Source organism: Pseudonaja textilis, chromosome 2 (genome assembly GCF_049901715.1).
Source record: "Pseudonaja textilis isolate UNSWEBS1 chromosome 2, rPseTex1.2, whole genome shotgun sequence".
In the NCBI taxonomy this organism is placed as follows: domain Eukaryota; kingdom Metazoa; phylum Chordata; class Lepidosauria; order Squamata; family Elapidae; genus Pseudonaja; species Pseudonaja textilis.
Genome location: NC_141991.1, coordinates 237,936,448 through 237,962,234, shown reverse-complemented (window position 1 = coordinate 237,962,234; position 25,787 = coordinate 237,936,448). Strand labels below are relative to the sequence as shown.

Sequence of the window (25,787 nt, the reverse complement as noted above, 5' to 3'; positions counted from 1 at the left end):
TAACAGAAAAATAATTTTTGCATATTGACAAAAGCAGAAGAAATGAATAGCATAGTAATTAGCAAATAACTATTTTAAATTCTACATTTTATTTAAAAGTGGATGTTCATCAAAGATTTTAGATGCATTCAATTATAAAATTAATATATGGTGGGGTGTGTTTTTATTACATTAATTTACATAATTCTAGTGTGTTACTTGATCTGTAGGAAATAGTAACACAATATTCAAATTCATTATCTTGTACAGAATTGAAAAATTAAACTGACATGACTAATAATTACCAGAATGTAATTGCTCTATGAAATATTTTTCATTTCCTCTTCTTTGTCGTAATGGGCTGCAAATATTTCTGGGCAAATTTTATTTTTAAGGTTGCGAAAGCAAAAGCTATGCTGCATTCATTACTATATTTTGCCTAATTCTTTTTTGTACAATACTGGCAGTTAACATTCACTCATTTACTCCCATGGTATCTACAAATTGATTTTATTATGTTCTGTTTCACCAGAAAATTAATCACATAGCTCCATAATAATTGCTGTGAAATACACTAAGGAGAATAAGAATTTCTTGATAATGGATTACATGAAGAATTAACCCTATTCCTTAGGGTGATGGGCCCAAAATGTCTTTTAATTAAAAAAGAAAAGGGTGGGGGGTTTCTATGTTGAAGATTTCAGTCCATTCCACTGATTCATATTACATAAATAGATGAAACTTTTTTTTGCCCCATAAACACAGAGTTGTTTGTAGATTGAATCTTTCTGCTGAACTGGAACATTTTAGAAAGGGATATTCCTAAATACCAATAGTGAGATGGGTATATATTTCAAATATATTTCAAATATATTCACTGTTTCACGTACAGACGAACACTATACAGAAACCTGATGATGGCAGATGAGATTCTGCCGAAACGTTGTTACAACTTTAAAAGCACAACTATAATGACGTGGGAAAATACCGAACAAAGTTGAATACCACACACACACACACACACACACGCTAAATGACGTGAAGCCAAAGCCACATATATTTGATGTGGTTATGGTTGTTGGGCTTTGCCATCTCATATCAGTATCTTGTAAGAAATGTTATTTATTCCACCCAACAACTGACAGTCATTGTAGGGGGATGGGTTCAGTTGAACAGGATTATTTGAGCCCTAAAAACTACATTTTTAATTGGAATACTGTATATTAGCTTCCATGCAGTCCCCTGGGAATTTGTTCATTATTGTACATATGCAGAATCATGAGTGGGTGGCCATTAAATTTGAATTTATGTTATCCAAAAAGGGATGGCGGCAAGGAATCAAGAGTAAAATGGTGAAAAAATCAAATGATTGCTGGCCTCATGGCACAGACATATCAAGCAGAGAGAGTTCTTGATGCACATCTGATAGCTTCTCTATTGTGGCAGGAAAGATACTTGACACTGCAACCCAAGTCTTCCAAGAACTCTGAAAGTTAATTTGAGCTTTTGCAGTCATCTAATCACAATTCACCCACTTGGCTGTATTACTCTCAAAGTTACCAAGCTTCACTGGCTCCTAGTTTATCTTCTTGAATAGCTAATCTAGTTGCTATCATTAAATACTTGCTCAATTGCCCATAACTGCTTGTTCTCCCAGCTCACCTGGGTGATATACTCTAAACTGATAAATATAGGATGCAAGTAGATGGACTTTATATGTATGACTGTAGACTCCTCCCTCAACTCTCGGGCTCTTGAAGCCCACTTAAAGTTTGAAGCTGGTTACTTCTGAGTTAAGAACTGGCAAAATAAATGGAAGCCTATGATTTCTCTTCAGAGAATCCTTGTAGGTATATTCCTTCTGTAATATTTATCCTAAGGTTGTTTTCAATCTCATTTTCAAAGCCAAAACATGAATTCTAGATTTTCAGAGATGCTTCATGGAAATTTGAAGTCCAATTTTAATTTCTTACCTATCTCTTAACTATCTTGAGGGAATTATAGCTAGGTCCAAGGGTGATTATAGATGAGCCCACAATGGTACATAATTTTAATATTTTCATTGCAAAACATTACTTTAACAAGTTAATGGTAGTTTAAAATCTGCAAAATTAAAACCAGTGTATGAAAGTCATACTTTTAAGAGAAATGATTGGAATTTGTCCATTCCATTAAAAAAAAACATTCTGAGCAGTTTGATGTTAACTGGAATTAACATAAGCAATGCTCTCAAGATATGCATTAATCTGAAGCCATATTAATCCATGCTATACTGTTCAGGTAGTCCTTGATTTACAACCATTTGTTTAGTGACCAAAGTTACAACAGCACTGAAAAAAGTGACTTGCAACTAGTTCTTGCAGGTACAACTGCTAAAGCATCCCCACAGTCACATGATGAAAATGAGTAACTTGGCAACCAGCATGTATTTTTGACAGTTGCAGGGTCCTGGGGTCACATGATCACATTTGTGATCTTCCCATTCACTTAACAACTGCATGATACACTTAACAACTGCAAAAAGTCATACAATTGAGAGGGACTCACTCAACAAATTGCCTTGCTTAGCAACACAATTCTGGTCCCAATTGTGATCGTAAGTCGAGGGTTACCTGTATTTACTCTATAGATACACAAGTATTTTCCATGTCTTAATATAGGTAATCCTCACCAAAATCTTAATAGGGACTGGCAATTCTGTTGCTAAGTAATGTCATAAATTGAAATGTTCTGGACTGCTCTGATTTGTCAGTAAGTTATTAAGCGCAACATCATATTATTGTGACTTGCAACTTCCCCACTGACTTTGGTTGAGGAAAACTGGCTGTGAATGTATCAAATGGTGATCATTTGTGACTGCAGGATGCTGTGACTGTCATTAATGCATGCCAGTTGCCAAGCAGCCAAGTCGTCATCACATGACTGCGGGAACATGACAGCTGCAAGCTAAGGGGCTGGTCATAACTATCCTTTTCAGCACCCTGGTAACTGGTCATTGAACAAGCAGTCACTAAATGAGAACTGTGTGTATTTCCCTGTTCCATGCTCCACACCAGGGGTGTCATGGGCTGGATGCGCCCCGTGTAGGCCACACCCACCCCAGCCCATCACAACGGCAATGTGATGCCATGAGTTAGACACCCATGCTCTACACCTTTTTACTAACACTGAGTGTTTTTGTAGTAATAGTAATTAGGAGTAGTATTAGGAGAACAAGAAGGGACAAATCATAATTTTTTTACATACTCCCGAAGATACCTTATTACCAATATGTTAAACAGTTGGTTCATTCTAATACACTGCTCAAAAAAATAAAGGGAACACTTAAACAACACAATGTAACTCCAAGTCAATCAGACTTCTGTGAAATCAAACTGTCCACTTAGGTAGCAACACTGATTGACAATCACTTTCACATGCTGTTGTGCAAATGGAATAGACAACAGGTGGAAAGCATAGGCAGTTAGCAAGACATCCCCAATAAAGGAGTGGTTCTGCAGGTGGTGACCACAGACCACTTCTCAGTTCCTATGCTTTCTGGCTGATGGTTTGGTCACTTTTGAATGCTGGCGGTGCTTTCACTCTAGTGGTAGCATGAGACGGAGTCTACAACCCACACAAGTGGCTCAGATAGTGCAGCTCATCCAGGATGACACATCAATGCGAGCTGTGGCAAGGTTTGCTGTGTCTGTCAGCGTAGAGTCCAGAGCATGGAGGCGCTACCAGGAGACAGGCCAGTACATCAGGAGACGTGGAGGAGGTCGTAGAGGGCAACAACCCAGCATCAGGACTGCTACCTCCGCTTTTGTGTAAGGAGGGACAGGAACACTGCCAGAGCCCTGCAAAATGACCTTCAGTGGGCCACAAATGTGCATGTGGTTGCTCAAACGGACAGAAACAGACTCCATGAAGGTAGTATGAGGGCCCGATGTTCACAGGTGGGGGTTGTGTTTACAGCTCAACACTGTGCAGGACGTTTGGCATTTGCCAGAGAACACCAAGATTGGCAAATTCACCACTGGTGCCCTGTGCTCTCCTCAGATGAAAGCAGGTTCACACTGAGCACGTGACAGACTTGACAGGGTCTGGAGATGCCATGGAGAATGTTCTGCTGCCTGCAACATCCTCCAGCATGACCGGTTTGGCAGTGGGTCAATAATAGGGTGGGGTGGCATTTCTTTAGGGGCCCTCCATGTGCATGCCAGAGGTAGCCTGACTGCCATTAGGTACCAAGATGAGATCCTCAGACCCCTTGTGAGACCATATGCTGGTGCGGTTGGCCCTGGGTTCCTCCTAATGCAAGACAATGCTAGACCTCATGTGGCTGGAGTGTGTCAGCAGTTCCTGCAAGACGAAGGCATTGATGCTATGGACTGGCCCGCCCGTTCCCCAGACCTGAATCCAGTTGAGCACATCTGGGACATCATGTCTTGCTCCATCCAGCAACGTCACGTTGCACCAGACTGTCCAGAAGTTGGGGGATGCTTTAGTCCAGGTGTGGGAGGAGATCCCTCAGGAGACCATTCGCCACCTCATCAGGAGCATGCCCAGGTGTTGTAGGGAGGTCATACAGGCATGTGGAGGCCACACACACTGAGTCTCATTTTGACTTGTTTTAAGGACATTACATCAAAGTTGGATCAGCCTGTAGTGTTTTTTTCCACTTTAATTTTGCATGTAACTCCAAATCCAGACCTCCATGGGTTGCTAAATTTGATTTCCATTGACATTTTTGTGTGATTTTGTTGTCAGCAGATTCAACTATGTAATGAACAACCTATTTAATAAGAATATTTCATTCATTCAGATCTAGGATGTCTTATTTTTGTGTTCCCTATGTTTTTTTGAGCAGTGTATATTGCATATCTAGAGTATCACTGTACAACTTCTACAAATACAGATAAAGATGTAATCATGATTTACAAAGTGACATCATCGTGGTATCATGAACATCCCATCCTGCTGTGCAAATCTCCTGAATGCCACCAGATTATCTAATTAAGCACTCTGAAAGTTCTTTCATCCCATTAAAATATAATGGGGCTTCCTTATTTACAAACCTCATCTTAATTACAAAAGGAATAATCTCACTAGTAACTGAGCGAAAAGATTAGAGTTCATTTCGTTACCAAACGGAGGAGAATCATTTAGTTTACAAGAGCCCAATCTGGTAATGCCTGTTCAAAACGTTATGAAAAGGCACCAGCTTTTGTGAGTGATAGTTTGCTTCCTCAGAATCCTCTTCCACCAGAGTTTGGAGCCACAGAGACGACGTTAGACAAGGCATGAAGAAAACATTAAAAACTCGAACTGGCTTCACCCTAATTCCCAGAGGTGTAAGAAGGTGGGAAGGCAAAAGAGGCTTTCAAGATTGTTACTACAACCTATGTTAGAGTTCAGGAGAGTTCCAGTCATTCTTGCTCTTTAGCTGGCCTACCTCAAAGGGCTGACGATTAGCTACCTTCCGAGGGAGCATGTCTAGTGTGTGAAAAAGGGCTCCCAAACTAGGAGCCAGAACATGTCTTTATGATAAACTGTAACACTGGCAAATTCGTAAACTGAATATATGAAATACCTGTTATTTTCTTAAATTGAGCATAAATATTTATCCACTCAATGTTTCAACATCTTTCATTTTAAAAGAACAACTCAAAACGGCCTCAAAGTTCTGATGGAAGATATATTCAGAAAATGTCAAGTATTCCACAAATAAGAATTGTAGGAACTAAAAATTTACTAAGAGAATGAATTAAAAGAAATGAAACTCTTTTAAATATTCACATAGTGAAGGAGGCATCATATTTTAAGGCCTGATTACTTCTCACAGACTACCAAAAAATAACCCAACAAGAGATACTGGGTATCAGCAACACCTTCAAAACTAACCTGATATAACACAAACTTGTCACCCCTACAAAAAACATTTTCAAACATAACAAAAACAAAACAAAACACCCCAAATATTTTATTACAAAAATATTTAAATGTTCATAATTTTAAACAAGATTCATTGAAACCAAGATGCAAGCCTGGTCACCTACATTCTAAACACTCTTTCAAAAATACAAGTTTATAACATCCTTAGGACCTTATTTGCCAGATTTATTAAACTTCTACATATTCTACAAGTCCTAAAATGGCATCTTGTGGAACACCACCACCACTACCAATCAAATTATTCTGAAGGTAATCATTAAAAAAAAAAAAAGTCCTTGAATTTTTCTGTAACATTATGCAGAATCTCCTGAATGGGTGAATATTGGCCCTTGATGTTACTTGTGGTGACGTTGCTTGATCCTCTTCCAACTTCACCACCAGTTATTTATTCATTTCCATATTCCACTTAATGTCCTTTTAAAGACCAGAACAGACTAGATACAGTTTTACTTCTCCTCCACATTTGCTACCATAGCCTCTATGGCATTCCAATCAAGCTTGCTAAGGATGCTGCCGGTACTTTCACTCACGCTGTCAGCATTATTAAGGCTGGCAATCGAGCAAGCATCTTCTGGAAGTGATTCCTGGAGAGAGGAAGAGAAGCATGATGGAGATAAGAAGCAGACCAGTCAAGAGACCTTTTCAAGGCCAAAAAAGTCTCTTTCCCCTTGGGTTAAAATTAGGCCGGCTAATAACGAAAGTATATAATTAACAAAAAGCCATAATGTTTGATCTCTGTTGGAAATCATTCATTGGCCCCACTCTTTCCTTGCTTTCTATTTCCGTAGTCACCAGTTTCTTATAGTACTATCTCCAATGGATGCATCTGCCCTGCTCTTTAAGATTGCTCTGTGCCTTATTGAAGTACATTTTATATAGTACAACAGGGATTCATTTGGAGGCCTAAGCTTTTCTCATCTTCCCCTTCTATTTTGCCTCCTTAAAATACAGCACAGCAATAGTGAGGAACACTGGAAAGACCTTCCGTCTAACTTGTCCCCACTTTGGGGAAAAGGGGGGGGGAGGGATACCCTTCGTATAGCATGGCCCACTGGTATCCTGGGAGAAGATGATTTTGCTCACCCCCAAAATTGTTGGCTCTTCAGATGAAACCTTTTCATATTTTCCTTTTAAGGAAAACCCTCTTTTTTTTTTTCAAACCCTCAGACTATAGTCCTATTTTTGGGGAGTAGAAGATTAACAAGAATTTATCAATTCCAAAACTAGATTTGGGGTCAAATGTTAACATATGAAAAGGCACTGTAAACAATAAGAATCTGATCCTTTCCCCAGGAGAGATATAAATATCAAATAAAATAAAGACACAAACAAGTAACTATTTCAGAGCTATAGCCCAATTTGTTCTATTTTTGCCGTCCTCACCTTGTTGGAATGTGCATTAGATGTGCCATACAGTATTTGCTGGATCTCTTCGGGGACACTCCAACCACTCACAGTATTGTCATCAGTCTCTTCGGTGGCCTGAGATGTCATACTAGAAGTGAAGAACCTTTTCTCATTCATTGATTCTCTTGTCTGATCAGAAGCTGGAGGGAAGTTGTTGAAAGATTTTTTGTTTTAGTTTATCTGAACTTCTTAACTATGTAAATATTCTGTAGTTTGGACCTCAATTTGGAATCCAATTTGATAAAAGTAAGTTTTAGTGCTGCTTTTCATATCTCTTAAAAATATCTAAAAGGGACCTTCTAGTTAAGCATTTCTATTTCACTTCAGGCTACGCTCCCATGGTTGACCTTGGTATCTATCAGGCATCTGTTAATCAATGACAGAGACAGAGGGCCCACTGAAGATCTCACAGGCTTCTCCTCCCAGCTTCAACATCCCAACAATTATAGAGCCATGAATACCTGACTTCAAGAATACCTGAGGCTCTTCCTGGCTTGACCATGAATGGAGGGAAGCTCACTATCAAGAACATTAACAACTCTGTTAATCTGAATTTCCATGTCCCTTGATATATATGTGACCAACTTGGCACTGTCTCATTCAGGTGTGGGGCATCAAGAAGGCAACCCTATATGTTCCTGTAGTTCCTTCATGTCCATCAAAAGACAGTGAGCTACAAAACAATATCACTGTTGCTAAATTATGTCAAAAAGTTATTATAATGTATGAGTCTATACTAGCCATTATATTGGGATAGGGTATAGTTTCCCACAAGCGTTCATAAGGGGGAAAAATGTATATAGGCCTTGCACAGAATTTATGTCCATAGTTATCAATTTTTGGACTCCAATTATTGCTTGCAGAGCCTATTTTTAAATCTTTCTGCATTAGTAGTGATTCTCTTCAATGAGGCTTCCAAACAGTGTAGGGGAACAGCTCCCCCACCCCCACCTCACCCCAAAGATCTGGAAAGTATTCCAACTAAGAAGAGGACATTTAAACTATAAGTATTGCCAATGATCTATTTAGATAAGTTTTTACTTCCTCAGCTCATTAGACAAGGCTCTGTGAGCTACCTTAGTTTACCTAATGATTGGATTTGTATTAAATTATCCCTAAAATACTCCAAACAGGTGAACAAGAAGAGTTAAACTCTGAAAAAAGATTAATCATTATGAATTAATCCAAACTGAAAAAGCCTAGCAACGGGAGAAGGTCTTTTTCTAAAAACAGAAGGGACTGTGGAGATCCCAATGAACAGCACTGAGTTTTATGCAACCACAAACCATGGCTTCTCAGGTCCAGCCTGCTACTCATCCATTGCCTCTGGTTTCTACGGCTTTTCCCATATGCTTCACCTTGATGGGATTCTAGTGGTGTTCTTCTGTAGGGAGTTTGGCAGAGTCGACCTTAAGCAAAAAAGACAACAAAACTGTTCTTTTCACATTATGGATTAAGGAACTTCAAACGAAGTTGCCAGATTACAATTTGGTGTGATCTAGTGATCTTTATTATCTTCAGCATGGCAGAAACCTAGAGTTTCTTTCTTTGCTATGTCTTTTTGTTTGCATCACTCTAAAATTTCAAGGCTCTATTGAAATGGAATGAATGTTCCATTTCTCCATAAAGCTTGTTTGCTTATTTATTTAAACTTTATGATGCAAAATGCAGGTGTAGAATATTAGAGTCTAAAAATGCTCCATGCACTTTGTACTGAATATCTCATAACTGGTATGATATTAAGAGATCTTTGTTTCTTACCCTTTTTCCAAGCTGTGTCACAAGACAGACTTGAAAGGGATCTCGCTGGACCAAAGCCAACTTTGGCAAATGGCTTGCTCCTCCCATGGAAACTTCAATTAAAAAAGAAATGTATTTTTATAATTGCAATGATTATTCTAGAACAGGGGTCTCCAACCTTGGCAACTTTAAGACTTATGGGCTTCAATTCTCAGCTTTGCTGGCTGAGGAATTTTGGGAGCTGAAGTCCACAAGTCTTAAAGTTGCCAAGGTTGGAGACCCCTGTTCTAGAACTTTTTGAAAATATAAACTAGTCTATACAGGCCGATAGGCAAGGCAAAGGGTGAGGCACGAATGATTGCAGTCAGGGGTCAGCAGACAGCTTCAGGTAGCTGCTTTGCTTGGAAACAAGTGTTTGGAATCCTAGTTTGTATCTTTTGTTCCTCTTTCTTATTTGTGGCCCTTTGACTGGCCTGACTACCTAATTTGGTTTTCTGTGACTCTTGGAATGTATTGGGATTATGCTACTGCTCTTTGGACTGTACTGGCATTTTTCAGGCAACCATTCTCTGCTATGCATTTGAATTACTTTCCTGTTGACTGCTAATACTGTGTCTGCATCAGCAATTTTGAAACAGAACACCCCTCAAAAAGTTTGTCAACCATCCCTCAGTACATTGCCATTGCTATGATACTGAACCACTGTGAAGGTAAATGTTAAAATTAGCGCTGTTAATGTTCAGTATTAAAATTTTCAGTATTTCAGTGCGGTGCTTTTTTCTAGGAATAAGAGCAATGCAACGGTACTCAGATTTATGTCTGACAAGCCCTGCACAGTATTGTCACATTGGTAAATCTGAGAACGAAGCAGAAAAATTAATGACAATACGACTTTACAATACTTTACCCTCCAGCAGAAGGGATGCGTAGCTGCTTAAAATCATAAGAGGATTTTCTCCTGGATGATGGTTTAGAGTTACTGGAAGGGAGCTGTGCGGTGTCGGACAGCAAGTCATGCATCAGACTGAGAGCTTCAGTGATTCTTAAGTTATGATGTTCAGATAGCAAGACCCTTCAGAGAAAGTAAATGGGCCCATTTAACTACTCTACATTAACAATTGCAGATTGTTAACTACATTAACAATTGTAGATTTTTTTTAAAACAACATCCTTTCTAGGTTATTTAAAAGCGGTCTAAGTTTGTAACTACCGGGGAGAAAAGGAGACACATAAAAATAGTCCGTGTACTAGAAAAACATACTAGTAGAAGTACAGATAGTCTTTGATTTACAACATCTCATTTAGTGACCGAAGTTATAACAGCACTGAAAAAGGTGATTTATGATAAGTTTTTCACACTTATGACTGTTGCAGCATTCCCATGATCACCAAATTAATTAGATGCTTGGCAATTGGTTCACATTTATGATGGTTGCAGTATCCCAGGTCATATGATCACTTTTTGCAACTTTCTGACAAGCAAAGTCAATGGGGAAGCCAGATTCACTTAATGTTACTAACTTTACAACTGCAGGGATTCACTTAACTCATCTGTGGCAAGAAAGGTCATAAAATGGGGCAAAATTCATTTAACAACTGTCTCACTTAGCAACAGAAATTTTGAACTCAACTACGGTCATAAGTCAAGACTACCTGTAATCTGTAAAGGACTGTATGAAAGAGACAGTATTCTGATTTTGTCTGTTCTACTTCCATATAACGAACCAGATCAGAGACAAGAGGACCAAAAATATCAAATACTTTAGTAACAATGAAAATGGCTGGGGAAAATCTGTAGAAAAATTTTGGTTCTTCTTTGTCAGGTTTGCATCAGTGAAATATGCTCTCTTAAAATATAAAAACATGCCAAACAATATTCAAATCTAGAGCAGAGTGAATTTACCCAGAGAGTGAATACAATAGAATTGTTTTATAGTGTCCCCAACACAAAGTTTCTCTTTCAAGTGGGTTTTTACCAGATCTATTCAACAAATTTCCCAATACTTTCCTTCATTTTATCCCTGGGGCATAGAATTCAAATGCTTTATCCTAGAATTATTTCATTCAATTATCATAAAATCTGACAGACCAGTGAACTATATATGGTGAAATGTAGACAATTCACACTTAATAGCTCAACTACCACATACAATGGATTAAAAATCTAAAAAGCTCCTGAAAAATAACATACTTATCTTTCTCCTTTTTCTTTTTCTGTTGTAATTTAATCTCTCGTGTTGACAGTCCAAGGGGCTATACAAAAAATACAAAGAGATATATATCAGTTATCTGGTCTATTAACTGTTCTAATTGATTGTCCTATTATTCTCAGGAAATTTACTGACAAAATGTTTACTGTTTATTACATACATTGCTAGATTCTGCTCTGTAACAATTAATGTTTGAATACAAGTTAAGAGTACTGGGTATGAGTAATTTTAGAGAATTAATTATTTAAATTTATCTATTTTTTTAAATCCATTTTTTCAGCCCTCTGAGTCCCTGTTCCTTTGGTCTGTATCCTTAACATGAATATTAATATGTGTTTATAAACAGTTTTGAGTGTTTTAGTGTTATAGCATTGGGTTAGTAATCCTAGCTTTTAGTTATTTTATATCTCTTACAAGTGAAAGTATTATAGAAATGGATGTAATTTTTCTTGATTGTGCTTTTATGTTGGACTATAATTGAAATAAATATTTGACTCTTAAAGAAAAGCTCACTTTTTATCCATCAATATTATTTTTTTAAAGTTTCCTTTGTCCTTAGAGATGACAATTTCCAGCTGTTTAATATAATTGTTTCATTCAGGAGAATTTTTCATCATGGTCTTGCAGAGATTTTAAAGGATCATAAAATCATCATAAGGATTATAGAAGTTTAAAGTCTCCTGGCACGTCCTGTTCTTCCTGGACAGCAGCCATTCCCTCTGAATCATACTGTCAAAGACTGAGACCCAGAGAAATGTTGAATGACTCTTGCTTAAGGTTTCTACCGATGATGGATGAATTTGAACAATCCAGGGTTTTAAAACTGCAAGTCATAAGATAATGTTTCTTGTGACTTATGGTTTCTTCTTTGGCAAATGGAAGGGGAGAAATTGATGTTCCCCTCTTCTCAGAAGTAGCTAGATTCAGGGTCTCCAACCTTGGCAACTTTAAGACTTGTGGACTTCAACTCCCAGAATTCCTCAGCCAGTTTTGCTGGCTGAGGAATTCTGGGAGTTGAAGTCCACAAGTCTTAAAGTTGTCAAGGTTGGAGACCCCTGAGCTAGAAGACTGTGGCCTTTGAGAATGGAGACATCCATGGGAAATATCCCCTTTCCTCTCTGCTTGAGCAAAAAGAGCCATCAACCTCCACTATAAGAAATGCCTGGGCACAAGGTTAACTTGGGCGCTGGACTCCGTAGCACTTGGGCTGCCTCTCACTAAACTTTGAGGAATAATGTAGCAATATTATACTCTGGCTGAACGAGAACTCTTCACTTTTTTGGAGGGTGGTATGTTCGGTTTGGATTTTTAAGGTATATCCATATCTCAGATGCCACCAAAATTAACTGCTGTGAGGAAGGTGATCAAAGATGGTGGAATCAACATTTCTCTACACATAGGAGTGTTACACGCCCTTCAATCTTCCATCTATGCTTCATCTCTGATTCCTTTCTTCCTACTTTCCTGGATATCTGCTACACTGTCTCCCCACCCCCAGTCCCCATAGCTCAGGTTGGGTTTTTTTAATACCCTTCCATGACTTTCCCCTCTCTAGGGCACCCTTCCCATGGCTTTTTATACTATTTCTATTTTTTGATTTCTTTTACTTATTTAACCAGCTAACCAGACAGGTCCCATGCAGGTCTTTTTGCTTGCTTGTTTATGACAGCTGGATGCATCGCATAACAAAATTATGCCTTGCGGTCTCCATCCATCTTTTTCCTTTGAAGTATCTGAGTCTACATGAGATCCAGGCATATTATGTAGAAATAAATAAAAATGGTGGCTGGAGGCTAGAAATTTTCAGTGGAACACTGTAATTTTTTAAAAAGGGATTTATATTCTAGAATTGTTATTATTATGCATATTCATATTTCTTCCCACACTTGATTTTATAATTGATATGCCATCTTTCTGAAGAGGTGGCCATCCAGATTTAGAAATACAAATTTAGAACAGAGATTCATATTGATAAAATTTCTCCTTTTACTGTACTTTACCAATTCAATGCAAATAGCCTTACCATCTTTCTCAGATGGAACGGATTGTGCTCTTTTGCCCGTTTTTCAGACAGTGTTTGCATATATTCGGCAAGTCTTTCTTTTCGTTTTCTTTTCATCCAAGCATGTAACTCTTTTTTATCCTTCTCAGCCGTATACGTCTGCTTACGTGGTATATTTGAAAGACTGAAATAACAAAGTTAATTAGCACAGTTGAGAAAGTCCAGAAATATTTCACAGGAAGAGTTCTCCACTCCTCTGCTCCTTGCAGGATACCTTATGCCACCAGACTCGAAATTCCAGACCTAGAAAACAAGAACCGAGCCGCCTTCGGTCCGATATAAGTATAGTATATAAAATCATACATTGCAATGTCCTACCTGTCAATGAATACTTCAGCTTCAACCATAACAATGCAAGAGCACACAATAGATACAAACTCAAGGTTTATCACACCAAACTTGATTGCAGGAAATACGACTTCAGCAACCGAGTGGTCAATGTCTGGAATACTCTATCTGACTCTGTGGTTTCTTCCCCAAACCCCAAAAACTTTAACCTTAAACTATCCACTATTGACCTCACCCCCTTCCTAAAAGGTCTGTAGGGGGCGTGCATAAGCGCACCATCGTGCCTACTGTCCCTGTCCTATTGTTTCTTTTATTTTTCTTATATGTATCCATTTCATGTATTCATAACTATGTTTATACTTATACCTATTATCTTGTAAGCGATTGACAAATCAAGTAAATAAATAAAATTTTTTAAAAAATGTGTAAATAACAAAAATGACTACAGATAGTAAATTCATCTACTTCCTGTATTTTGCCCTTACCCCCAAACAACTACTGTTTATCAGGTCTATACTCCTGGATGCATCATACAACCTTACATTTGCAACACAGCATCATCAGTATATAGATCAAAGTTATTAAAAGTATCAATGTAACACTACCTGGCCATTTTTTGAGCTTGAATTTCTGTAAGGCCCAGCTCTGAAGGAGAAACACCATTCTCCGCTATAAGATCATTAATGATGTCCAAAACATCACTCAAGCCACTGATTTGAAGGCGATCTTCTGAACATCTATTGAAAAATACTAATTAAATTGATGCCAACTGGAAAGCTACTTTTAAAAATACACAGATCAAATAACATAACAGCACTTCTAAACCTTCACATAAAACAATAGCTGAAATATAAGGACAGATGCTATGAACATACAAGTGTAGGCAAAAGATGGATTTTAATCATTTTCTCACATTGCAAATCATCCTTGCTTAATGTCTATTCATTCAGTTATCATTCTAACTTGCAAGGCACGGAACCGATGGTTGTTACAGCGCCCCATCAGTCACATGATCAGAATTCAGGTTCTTGGCAACCAGCCTGTATCTACAACCAGTGCGTGGACTTCAGCTCCCCCATATGTCTATTTCCTCTGTCTTTTCAGCTGCCCTGCCTGTCACTGTGGCCTACTTGGCACCCCACCACCCCCACCTGACACTGCCACCTTCTTCCTTACACTGCTGACCTGGAATCCGGGGATAGGCAAAAGCACGGCCCTGTGATGGATACGGTGAGCTCAGCAAGGCAGCAGAACCTGTTCTGCCACTCTCTAGGCCTTGCTGGGGAAGCGGCAGTGGGAGAGAGACAGCAGGCCATACTGGACAGGAGAAGTATAAGGGCTGCTTCTGGCAGGCCTCTAATGTGCAGGTGAATGAAAAAGTGGTGGGAGTAATTTCTGATTATCCATCAGCTTCTCCATTGCTTTTGATTGTGGAAAGTTGGAAAAATGTTACAAAATTATGACATGACCATGGCTTGCTACAATACCATGATCCTGAGTTGCGCACTGAGCATTCAGATCATGATCCGATGACCCCTGGAAATGCTTTCAACTGACTACAGGACCCCCTCATTCAGTGCCATCCTAATCTTTGTATGGTTGCTAAATGAGTGGTTGTATCCTAAGGAAAACCTTTAAGTCAAATTTGGCTCTTCAATAAAAACTTAAGTACTCTATAACCAACATAAAATAACTTCTTCCCATAATTTTGAAATCTGCCACTAAGTAGAGGATAGAATCTATTTTCAAACCTGGTATACTGAAGTGGTAGGAAAGACCTTCAACATGACTCCCCATTTCAGTAAATGCTTCTGAAATATTTTCTCATACATACCTCTCATCTTGTTCTTCCGTTTTAAAACTAATATCTGTTAAAAACAAAAACAAAAATCATCACTAAGTTTTAGCCTGGTTTATCAATAAAATTAATTAAAATATTAGTCATCAAAATAGTATTTCCTTTCAAGTCAAACCATGTTATGGGATGCTGACTGAGACTTCCTTATGGTGCAATGGTGCTATAAAAGCTCAAAGATCACTTCCAGCTCTATTCTGATTGAATTTAATGTAAAAATATGGACACAGTACTAGCAAACAACATATTCTATAAACAACTAAAAAGATGTTTACAAAATTGTCAAAAAAATACCAAAGCCAAGAAAGAGTAGTACCAGAAAACAACTTGTTGACCCTGGGGTGATTTGCAGCAGATACTGAAGGTGAAACAGAAGGTGTTTTTAAGGCGATGAAATCCTTTGGGGAAGATTCTTCTTCTAAGAAGTCTTTTTCCTCTGTAAAATTCTCCACCCTTGCACGAGTTGAATAACGTTCTAGTTTAACAGAAGAACAGAGTGAAACCAAAGTTAAAAGGAATGCAATATAAAAAGTTATGCAACATTCAGGATAGAAGCTATGTTCCTCTTCAGCAAGTACAACCAAGAATTGAGTGCAGATTTATTATGGCATGTGCGTTGATGGGCAGTAAAGGAGTGATATTGCTTTAAAACTCAGGGAATGCTTACTGATACCATAGCATCATTTTAAAAAAATCCAAGAGATTTCAGCAGCATAGCGACTCTTATCAACCGCAGCTTGTCAGGATTCCAGCAATCGCTCTAATTAAATCATGATTCTCGAGCCAAATTTCAAAATACACTATGGCGCCTCTAATGAATCCTTTGAAGTTTTTTGAAATTTGGCTCGAGAATCATGATTTAATTAGAGCGATTGCTGGAATCCTGACAGCAAGCCAACTCTGTAATTTACAGTCACCTATGACCCTGTTTCCCCCCTCCCCCCTGGGTGTCTCATAAACCAGATTCTCCAATTGAGCACGTTCAGGGGCTGGGTATCATCATTCACATTCTTGGGCAAAAACTCTGGTATTTTAGCTGCAATCTTTTAAAGATAACGAGTTGGAATGTACTTTCGCTTTCAACTGCTCTTCCAGATTTTCTTCCTCCCCCCTTTTTTTGGCAACTACTAAAACAGGCATAGGAATGTTTTATGAGTTGACACAGCTGTTATGTCAATCAGGCATTCAAGATGAAAGCAACTTGGCCACACTTATCTTCCATTGGTAGGTTCCCAAATGTTTGTGGTCCAAAACAGGGTTATAAGACTGCTGGTTGGAGTTGGAAGTAACATTATAACCAGAATTAATAAATTTCCATTGCAAATTCCCATGTTCAGTTCCAGTTCTGGCTTTGATCTTTAAAATCTGTTCTGGGATTATGATCATTTGTTTAGCGACCGTTCAAAGGCATGATGGTGCTGAACAAATGGTTGTTATGACTGGTCCTTCGAGTTCCATCTGTTGCAACATCCCTACAATCACTTGCTCACAATAAGGGGACTATTTGATTGTAACAAGCCACAGTCACATGACAGTGATTTCTGACATTCCCTGCTGGTTTCTATAAGCAAAGTCAATTGGGAAGCCTCTAGAAAATTATAAATTGCAATCATGTGAACTTAAGATCCCATGTTATCCTTGGGTTATGTTGGCAACCAGGACTGCACAAATTGCCTTTACTAAGTGATGCAGTCAAATGACATTGTGATTCATGATTGTGCTGCTTAGTGATGGAAATTCTGATCCCCATTGCAACCTAGGCCGCAATGGCTCAGTGGTTAGAATGCAGTACTACAGGCTAACTCTGCTGCCTGCTGCCTGCCTGCAATCTGGCAGTTCAAATTCCACTAGGCTTAAAGCTGACTCAGCCTTCCATCCTTCCGAGGTGGATAAAATGAGGACCCAGATTGTTGGGGGAAATCTGCTGACTTTGTAAACTGCTTAGAGAGGGCTGGAAAGCACTGTGAAGTGTTATATAAGTCTAAGTGCTATTGCTAAGATCAGACTTTTCTTCTTCCCTATATATCTACTAAATCTCTTCTATGTGTTCCTATCATGTAAAGCAATATTCTGAATCATCTATTCTCTTCTATATCTAATTGCCATACAGCCATAGTATCTTCAACCCAACCCTCCATTAGTAAACTCACCTGCTTTGCAAAGCTGAACACCTGGTGCAAAGAACAATATGTCATCTTCTTCTTCCTCAGGTATCAGACTGACATCTTTTGCTGTTTCTCCTAACTGTAAAAAAGAGATACGTGATATTTATCACCTCTCACCTACATCTGGATATAAAGAATATTATAATATATGCTCTTTTCTGAGCATTTCTTTTCCATTTCAGTTAATGCACAAGCTTAAGATTAACCCAAATACATTGAAAAAAATACAACTGTGGCTGCTAATATTAAAAAACCCCTCTCTTCTTTGCTGATTTTTGTTCACATCTGCAGAAGTTTCTTTTATAAATTAGAAAGTATATCTATACTTTTAACACTGAGTTTACTACAGTTTATTAGTGTTGTGTATCTCTGTCCTCACAATAAAAATAGTAATTAAATTCTACACTTTATATATTGGTTTGCATCTAATTTTTTTTCATTAAAATTAAACTGATTATTGATCAGTGAAGTATTTTTTTCAGTCACAGTAAATTCATATACATCCCTAACTTTCACACAACATTTTCTAGGCAACTCACTACCAACCAGAAATCTTGTATCATATCGAAGATATGTGATTTTCCCTCCAGTTGAAAGTACATATAACTGCAATCTATTTAAAGATAAATCCTATTACCAAGGGGAGAAAGGTTTAAAATAAAAATATGAAGTGAAATATACCAAATTAGTAGTGCTATATTCTTTCTCCATTTTTTCTGCCAAATTTTGTAGGTACGATAGTTGTCTATCCATTTCTTGTAGTTTTCCAGAAAAATGCTGTTTACTGATCTTTTGACCCAACTGTCCTGTGTAAATACTGGAAAAATCTTCACAAAGGAGACTTGAGGTAAGATGATCAACAGAAGTTTCTTCTTCTGTTATTCTTGGTGGTAGTACAGGCAGTTCTATTTCGAGACTCTTTTCTTTCAATCAAACAAAGACAAAAAGGGCAAAATATTTTCAAACGTAACCAATTACAGGTAGTTCTCAACTTACAACAGTTCATTTAGTGACTGTTCAGTTACAACGGCACTGAAACAAGTGACATTTTAATTAAAAGTCACAATAAAGTTTTATTTATCTACAAAATTTCAAAGCCTACTCACAGAGTGCCATCAAGCTCTCAGTATAGAGAGATACAGATGTTATACTCCTGTATGAGGTTTTACATCAGGGGGTCTCCAAACTTGGCAACTGTAAGACTTGTGGACTTCAACTTCCAGAATTCCCCAGACAGCATGGCTGGCTGAGCAATTCTGGAGTTGAAGTCCCAAGTCTAAAGTTGCCAAGTTTGAGACCCATGTACATGATCCCCACCCCCACCCCCATTCCCCTAAGTACATTTTGAAAGCAAATGGTACAAAATGGTAAAAAATTGTAGATGTTTACCTTGCCTCTCAAATTCATCCAGTGGTAATACACTAGTAACAGAGACTGCTGGATAATACAGCTTTGTAGAAGCTGGGAATTCAGACTTCACAGGTTGTGTGACAATAGGCTGTGTAGTGGGCTCAGATTCAACTGGCAAATTCTTGAAAAGATCACCAGCCTCTATATCGGTCACACTGATATATCTCTGTTCAGCCTACACCATATATTAAAACAAACAAACAAACAAACATATAAACAAACCAAACTGTAGGTAGCAAACAATTTTAACCTATATTAAATATTTATAAAACTGCCCTGAAGAACTGAACCTCTCTCCTCCTGTAACTGACCAATTTACTGAATAGTTTAGATATATGGCTGCATTTTCAGGAGATGTTTCTCATTGACTGACCAAATCAGATGAAGATGGCAAAGGTGTCTCTGTAGTTGCGCTGTCAAAGTTGAAATACAACTCTGGTGCCAAAGTCTGAGGAATGCAAGAAGGCAACAGTTCTGCAGAAGGAAAGAACATGGTTAAAAGTCACCCGAGCAACTTGGAGAGTTGAAAAGACTACTTGGAAAGATAAACAGCATTGTGATGAATATTGAAATGCTAAAAAAGTTATTGCGGAACAAGATTTTTTTTAACACCCAGATGAAGGGTAAGCAAGCTGACTTCTAAGGTCACATGTGTTTTCTGAAACTCTTTTGTTAAGGCCCTTGAAGCATCTTACTGTTGCTTAAAGTTGATGGCATGCTTTAATTACCATTTAGAAGTCGGAAAATAAGGTACATACACACAAGAAAAAAAAGTGTGATGTGAGCCTTAAGCTAAATTTATTTAAAAACAAATGAGCCTCACTTTATGAAAAAAATACCAGAAAACCTTGAGTAGCTGCTTCCTTGCTTCATCCATGGTGACCTTTACCCTCCTCAGAAAAGGGATTGGGTATGACTACAACTATCAAAAGGTTGTCCATCATGATCTTAACCTTTGGTAAAGTCCAATCAAGATAACAACTGCAGGTATTCCGATTTTCTCTTAACAGTGAAAGAAAACTCTAAACATGTATTTTAAGTTCTAAACTGGAGGAACAAAACAAACAATACTAAGCATGCTTAGTATTCATATGCACGCCCAAGTCATTAAATGTAAATTTAAGAGCATGTTTAATGTTTAATATTAATATTTAAGAGCTCTGTATTTTGTACAACGATCACAAGTTATGCAGATAGGAGAACAGTAACATATAAATCAATGACAGCATTAGATATTAGTAATAAAAACCGTCACCCCTCATTCTTTGGATAAAATATTCCTTTGCACAATATTATAAAACTAGTACATAACCTCAATTTTTTAAAATTTAAAGACAGTGAAATTTGGTAATGTATTTTCACAGAATAGATAAGCAGAAAGCACACCTGTTTCAGAAGCAGAAGCGGGAGGAGAAATGATTGGCTTATTTTTATTAGTTTCAGCAACTATTTGCTCTGAGTCTGTTATAACATCCTGATGTGTTTTTTCAACTTGATTGATGAGAAAAACATATATAAAGTCAGAAAACTGTAGCAGATAAAACATTCCATTTTTCATATACCAGAGATATTTCTGGGAATAATTAGATTTTCTAGGAATTGTTGAGTATCTTATGGATAAATTTAAAGTCAGAAAAAAATCAATTTACCGTTGCTTGTTTCTTGAATGTTTAATCTATCTACCTTTGATGGCTATTTAAAAATATCTGCTACCCCAAGACAGGAAGATTGTTTCAATCAGTTCCCCATAAACAGAGGTTGGGAATTTTCTCAGGCAGCAGACTTCACAAAATAAACAGTTAAAAGAAAAATCTCAACGCCAAGATCTCACATGATATTGTGAAGTTTTGGCATTCTAATCTAAATTTCTAAATTTTGTCAAGGGCAAAATTTCTGAACTCTCAGAAGATCTGGTCATTTTTGGCTTTATTTAATTATATGGTTCCATGTTTCTTATAATTCCTATAAGGTTTCCTTCAGCCCCTCTTCAATTTTCCCCTGGGGACAGTTTTGCGAAGAAGAAAATAACAATGGGAGAATAAAACTCAATAAAAATGTTTTTTTTCTCCTTTATGTCAGCAAAAGCTCATAACTCAGGTCTTGAAACTCTGGATCCCACCATGATAATATTTGTTTATTTTCTGAAACACAGAATTTTGTGCTTCTTCAAAAATAACTTGAAAGAAAACACACCTGTTACAGATGCAGAAGTGACTGATTGATTCCCAACAGATTCATCAATTAATTCTTCTGATACAGTTTGTATATTCTGAGATGATTTCAGAACTTTATTCCCATGAGAAAAACATAAGATCAAGATGAATCAAGAGGAGAATGTATCTTGCTTGATTATTATAAAGGCATTAATTCAGGAGTGAAAGGTTAGATAATTTTGCAGAGCAGAACAAATTTGAAATGCAGAAATGACAGCATTTGGATGAGCATTTATCTTATACAACTGTTACTTTGCAATCTACCATTTAACATTATTTGAGAAAATGGGACATACATTTGTGTTCTTAGAGAATGCAAATTATGTCAGTGGGAAACCATTTCATTTTCAAAGCTTTACGAAACCAGTCACAATAATTTCTTGCAAGAGTTTTACCGGGGTCTGTATTTGTGCTAGCATTCTGCAGATCTGCTGTATTTGTGCTAGCGTCCTGAAGTTCTGCAGTCTTTTTTCCTACAGAAGCCAGGTAATGTAGCGCTGCTGAAGAAATATACGTATCCGATTCTAAAATAATAGAAGATCACATTATTATCCAATTCAAGAACAAAAGTACTATTTCATAAGCTATTGTTAATTGTGTCACTTCAGTCATTTGCCTGAAAGCGGACAAAATCTAATTATCTGCTCAAGGGGGGAGTTATGAAGAATATGAGCAGAACAGTACCCATGTTTAATTTCTTTCCTCTACAGGTCTGCCTACCAATTTTGTTTGTCACCTGCATTTCCCCCCCTTAATTTTCTAATGCTGAAAACAAGTGGATGGGATCTGAGAGCAACCCTTCTGACGCTTCCTGACATACCATTGTTCTGGAGCACACTGAAGTCAGTAAAGCTCAATTTTGCGGGCTGAGAGGCTGAGAGAGGGGATGGATTAAAAAAGAGACATGAGGTGATAAAGCTTTACTGTCAAATGCTAATTCCTCCTAAGCTTGGCTCTATTTATGTTCTATTAAATCACTCAAAAGCTTCCCACCCACTGCCTGTGAAAGGAATTTAATTACTTTAGCTATAGCAATAAATCTGGGAATTACAGCCAATTTTAAGATGACATTTTATGCATCCCCATTACAAGAGTAAATAAATCTGCATTTCTCTGCTCTGTCCAAGCAACTCAGTTGAGGGTGAGAAGAGAATTGCTTTTCCTTGTTGAAGAAGCACAGGAAGGATTTTTCCTTCCCATCAACAAAGAGAGTTGGCCTTCACTCCTCATGTTCATGAAGATGCAAGCTTTATAATTATTAACAGAACTTACTCTAATGATGATGATTTTTAATTTAACCTATGATTTAAATTACAATGTACTGCATTTATTTTTATGTTTTATAGTCTGCATTAGGGTGATGCATGAACAAAAAATGGGATATAAATTCAATACATGCATAAACAACAAACAATTACTCTGTTCCTTCTTCCAGTGACCACAATGCTCTTGTAATTAGCATACTTTAAGGGGAAATTGGTAGAATTTATAAGCACAATTGAAATGTAGAACTCTAAGCCAGAACCTGTTTGAAAATGCATCTCTTACCAGTAATTACACTATCAGTAAAAATACCTTAAATACAGAGGTCAAGACAGATTTCTGAAAGTTTTCCATGAATCATTTGAGCAAAGATTAAGGGCAGCCAGTGAGAAATTCCATCCCCAGTCTATATAGGTAACCATTCCCATTCAAGAGAAATATAAAACTGTGACATCCTGGAAAGAACATTCAATCTTTCAAGACAATTTTGCTGAAAAAACTTACTTAGTAATGAATTAGCATCACACGGACCAGCACTTAATTCAGCTTGGGATTCCTGAAGCAAGAACAAGTATGATTAAATGTACACAAGTGATTTAATGTTAGTAATATACTTCAGGATACTAATAGAATTTTTCAGTATATATTGCTGGGGAACAAGAAGATTAAACAAGACTTGATTACAGTCCCAGACCAATAAATCAAATCCGGGATTTAAGATACAGACATACCAGTAAAACACAAAATTTAAAATACAAACACACACACCACACCCCTTCAAATCTGAAACAATTAATAAGAAGAGGTGCTGAACTAGGGAAGTTCAGGAAGAATATGTGGGTGGGAAAGACGTACCCAAGCAACTTCAAACTTTCTTTGCTGATTTCCCCATTGACTTTATTAGGGGGAAACTATCATGGAGAATCACAAATTCTGATAGCTTGATTGCAACATGCTGCAATCATAAATGTGAACCACTTGCCAAACACTTAAATCACAATCATGTGGCCACAGGGATGCTAGGATGGCTGAACTTCAAGGATCGGTCATATAACCTCCCCTCATTTAGTGTTATTGTTAACTTGAAACAACTACCGAATGAGTGACTGTTAACTGAGGACTACTTGCATGCTTTTCAATTAATGAATTACCTAGTTACCATTTTCTATAGCATATCATTCCATCACATTTAATCTGCTTCTGTGAGTCGCATCATCACTCAAAAACCATACAAAGGGAATACATGAAGCTGTGATGTTCAAATGTAAATACTGCTTGCTAAAAAAGTTTTCTCAATTTGGAAAGTCTTCTACATTCTAACAAGATATATTTGATGCTTCTTTCTTAAATTAAATAAGAATGACAGAAAGTTAACTCATAGAACTATTATGTATTGATCATATTAAATTTGTCTTTGCAGACAATGAGTTTTTGTTCCTGGAACATTAGCAAACACTAATAAAGTTCCAGTTTGAAAATGAATGAATGTCAAAAAAGTGGACTACTATATCACTTAGGCCAGTTCTAGATGATATTTACTATATTTTACCCTATTATTTTTCCTATATTTTACTTTAAAACCAAACAATATAATGAAGATAATTATCAATTAACATTTTCTTATTGCTTGCCTCTGTTGGCTTTACAGCATCAGGAAGAAGAGAAGAATCATCTTGTTGATTAGTCACAATGGCTTTCATTTTTTCGTCCTTCTCCTTGAGCCGATTTTTAATACGTCTCTTCTGTCTAGTGTGATAATAATAGAGAAATAGGTTGTTTGAAAAATTCCCAGAATGCTCCAGACTCAGTCCTATTCATCTGGCATAAGGCCTCCAAAGCAGAATGATGGCTTTGCTTAGACTGATAGATTCAGGAAGATGGTGCTAGATATCTAATAAGCTGGTGAGACAATACAAGAATAGAACTAGCTGTATCAACAATCGGGTCACACAGAAAAGTAATCAATATTTTCTTAACGTCTGGAGAAATTGCACTTAATTTAAAGTATTTATCACTTTATAAGAAAAGTTCTCTCTTTAGTGCAAGAACTAATGCAACTGCAATCGGATTTTAGGTTTAAGGTTTGGTTTTTACCTTTTCTTATTACTCCTCACTTGTCTTGTTTCATTTAGCTTAATATTAGCTTTCAATAACTGCATCTGCCTGGAATTCTCTTTATGCTGGGGGTACTGAACAAAATGCTGGCTTTGTTCAAATGCAATCAGATCTTGAAGGGGAATGAGTTTCGGTATCTGAAACTGTTCATCAAACAAAAGAGACCATAATCAATTCAAGTTTCCCTTTCCATTTTTGGAGAGCAAATCAAGCTGAGAAATACTTCATTTATGAACTTAAATGAAAAGGCTGTTATGACATCTGCATTAAAACAATACACATATTTTATAAAACCATTACCTTGGTTAGTGGAGGTAAATTAGAATAAAGCAATGGGAATCCTGTCTGTCCAAGGGATCCTCTGCAATCTGTATCTTTTGTTGTAAATTTACTTGGTGAACATTTGGATGGTGACCTGGTCTTCAGATATAGCAAAGGAATTTCAGTAAAATGCCCATAGGCTTGATGTGAATTGATTTCGCTGTCAACCAATGGTTTTTCTGGCCTTAGATGTTCATGGAAGGGTTGTGACGGTGCTGAATCTTCCTTTTTTCCATATTTATCTACAGGAAACTGTTTCGAAATCCCTGTCTTGACTGGTTCAGCCCAATGCTTTGTCTGCTCTTGTACCTGGATTGTAATATTTTGAACAGAACGGTTCAAGTTTAGATGTGCTCCTGTCTCATTTCTGGGTTCTGATGTCTGTAAACCGGGAGGATTTTGTGCCAGAGAAGGTGGGGGACCCCAGGCTTCTCTCGGTCCTGACGATAGTCCAGAAGATCTGTGGGGAATTACTGGGCAGAAATTGAGTGCCTGGAATTGATAACTTGTTTTTAGCTTAAGCAAAGGAAATCCCTCGGTATTATTTAAGGGTTTTGCCAATGGAATAAGCTTTGGCTTCTTCTCAGCATTTAGGGAAACAGATAACAGAGGGAATGGCCTGGCTGGATTCTGATGAGGTGAGCTTTGAAGTTGTAGCATCAATCTTGCACCAACAGACTGACTCTCTCGTAATGCTGAAGAATCATTCATGTGCACAAATTTCTAAATAAGGCAAAAGATAACAATGTAAGGGTTTTTTTTTAATTGTAGTACTGCTTGATGATGATATTCAACAAAAACATGGGATATGAGCTTTAAAAC

General features: G+C 37.4%; 1 protein-coding gene across 1 annotated transcript in view; it reads right to left on the bottom strand.

The window, feature by feature from the left end:
- Positions 1 to 5,923: 5,923 nt before the first annotated feature.
- CPLANE1 (ciliogenesis and planar polarity effector complex subunit 1) overlaps positions 5,924 to 25,787 on the bottom strand; it is a 58,939-nt gene continuing 39,075 nt past the window's right edge. Inside the window, exons 35-55 of the mRNA XM_087927374.1 lie at positions 24,945 to 25,688; positions 24,624 to 24,787; positions 24,161 to 24,275; positions 23,034 to 23,085; positions 21,662 to 21,790; positions 21,247 to 21,339; positions 20,440 to 20,544; positions 19,427 to 19,527; positions 19,033 to 19,228; positions 18,325 to 18,566; positions 17,629 to 17,722; positions 15,795 to 15,953; positions 15,458 to 15,491; positions 14,229 to 14,360; positions 13,297 to 13,459; positions 11,255 to 11,316; positions 9,971 to 10,135; positions 9,085 to 9,176; positions 8,610 to 8,732; positions 7,300 to 7,463; positions 5,924 to 6,500 (exon numbers count right to left, since the gene is read on the bottom strand). Coding sequence (XP_087783500.1) covers positions 6,363 to 6,500; positions 7,300 to 7,463; positions 8,610 to 8,732; positions 9,085 to 9,176; positions 9,971 to 10,135; positions 11,255 to 11,316; positions 13,297 to 13,459; positions 14,229 to 14,360; positions 15,458 to 15,491; positions 15,795 to 15,953; positions 17,629 to 17,722; positions 18,325 to 18,566; positions 19,033 to 19,228; positions 19,427 to 19,527; positions 20,440 to 20,544; positions 21,247 to 21,339; positions 21,662 to 21,790; positions 23,034 to 23,085; positions 24,161 to 24,275; positions 24,624 to 24,787; positions 24,945 to 25,688 — 3,267 coding nt within the window. The 3' untranslated portion in view covers positions 5,924 to 6,362. The remainder of the gene's footprint in view (positions 6,501 to 7,299; positions 7,464 to 8,609; positions 8,733 to 9,084; positions 9,177 to 9,970; positions 10,136 to 11,254; positions 11,317 to 13,296; positions 13,460 to 14,228; positions 14,361 to 15,457; positions 15,492 to 15,794; positions 15,954 to 17,628; positions 17,723 to 18,324; positions 18,567 to 19,032; positions 19,229 to 19,426; positions 19,528 to 20,439; positions 20,545 to 21,246; positions 21,340 to 21,661; positions 21,791 to 23,033; positions 23,086 to 24,160; positions 24,276 to 24,623; positions 24,788 to 24,944; positions 25,689 to 25,787) is intronic.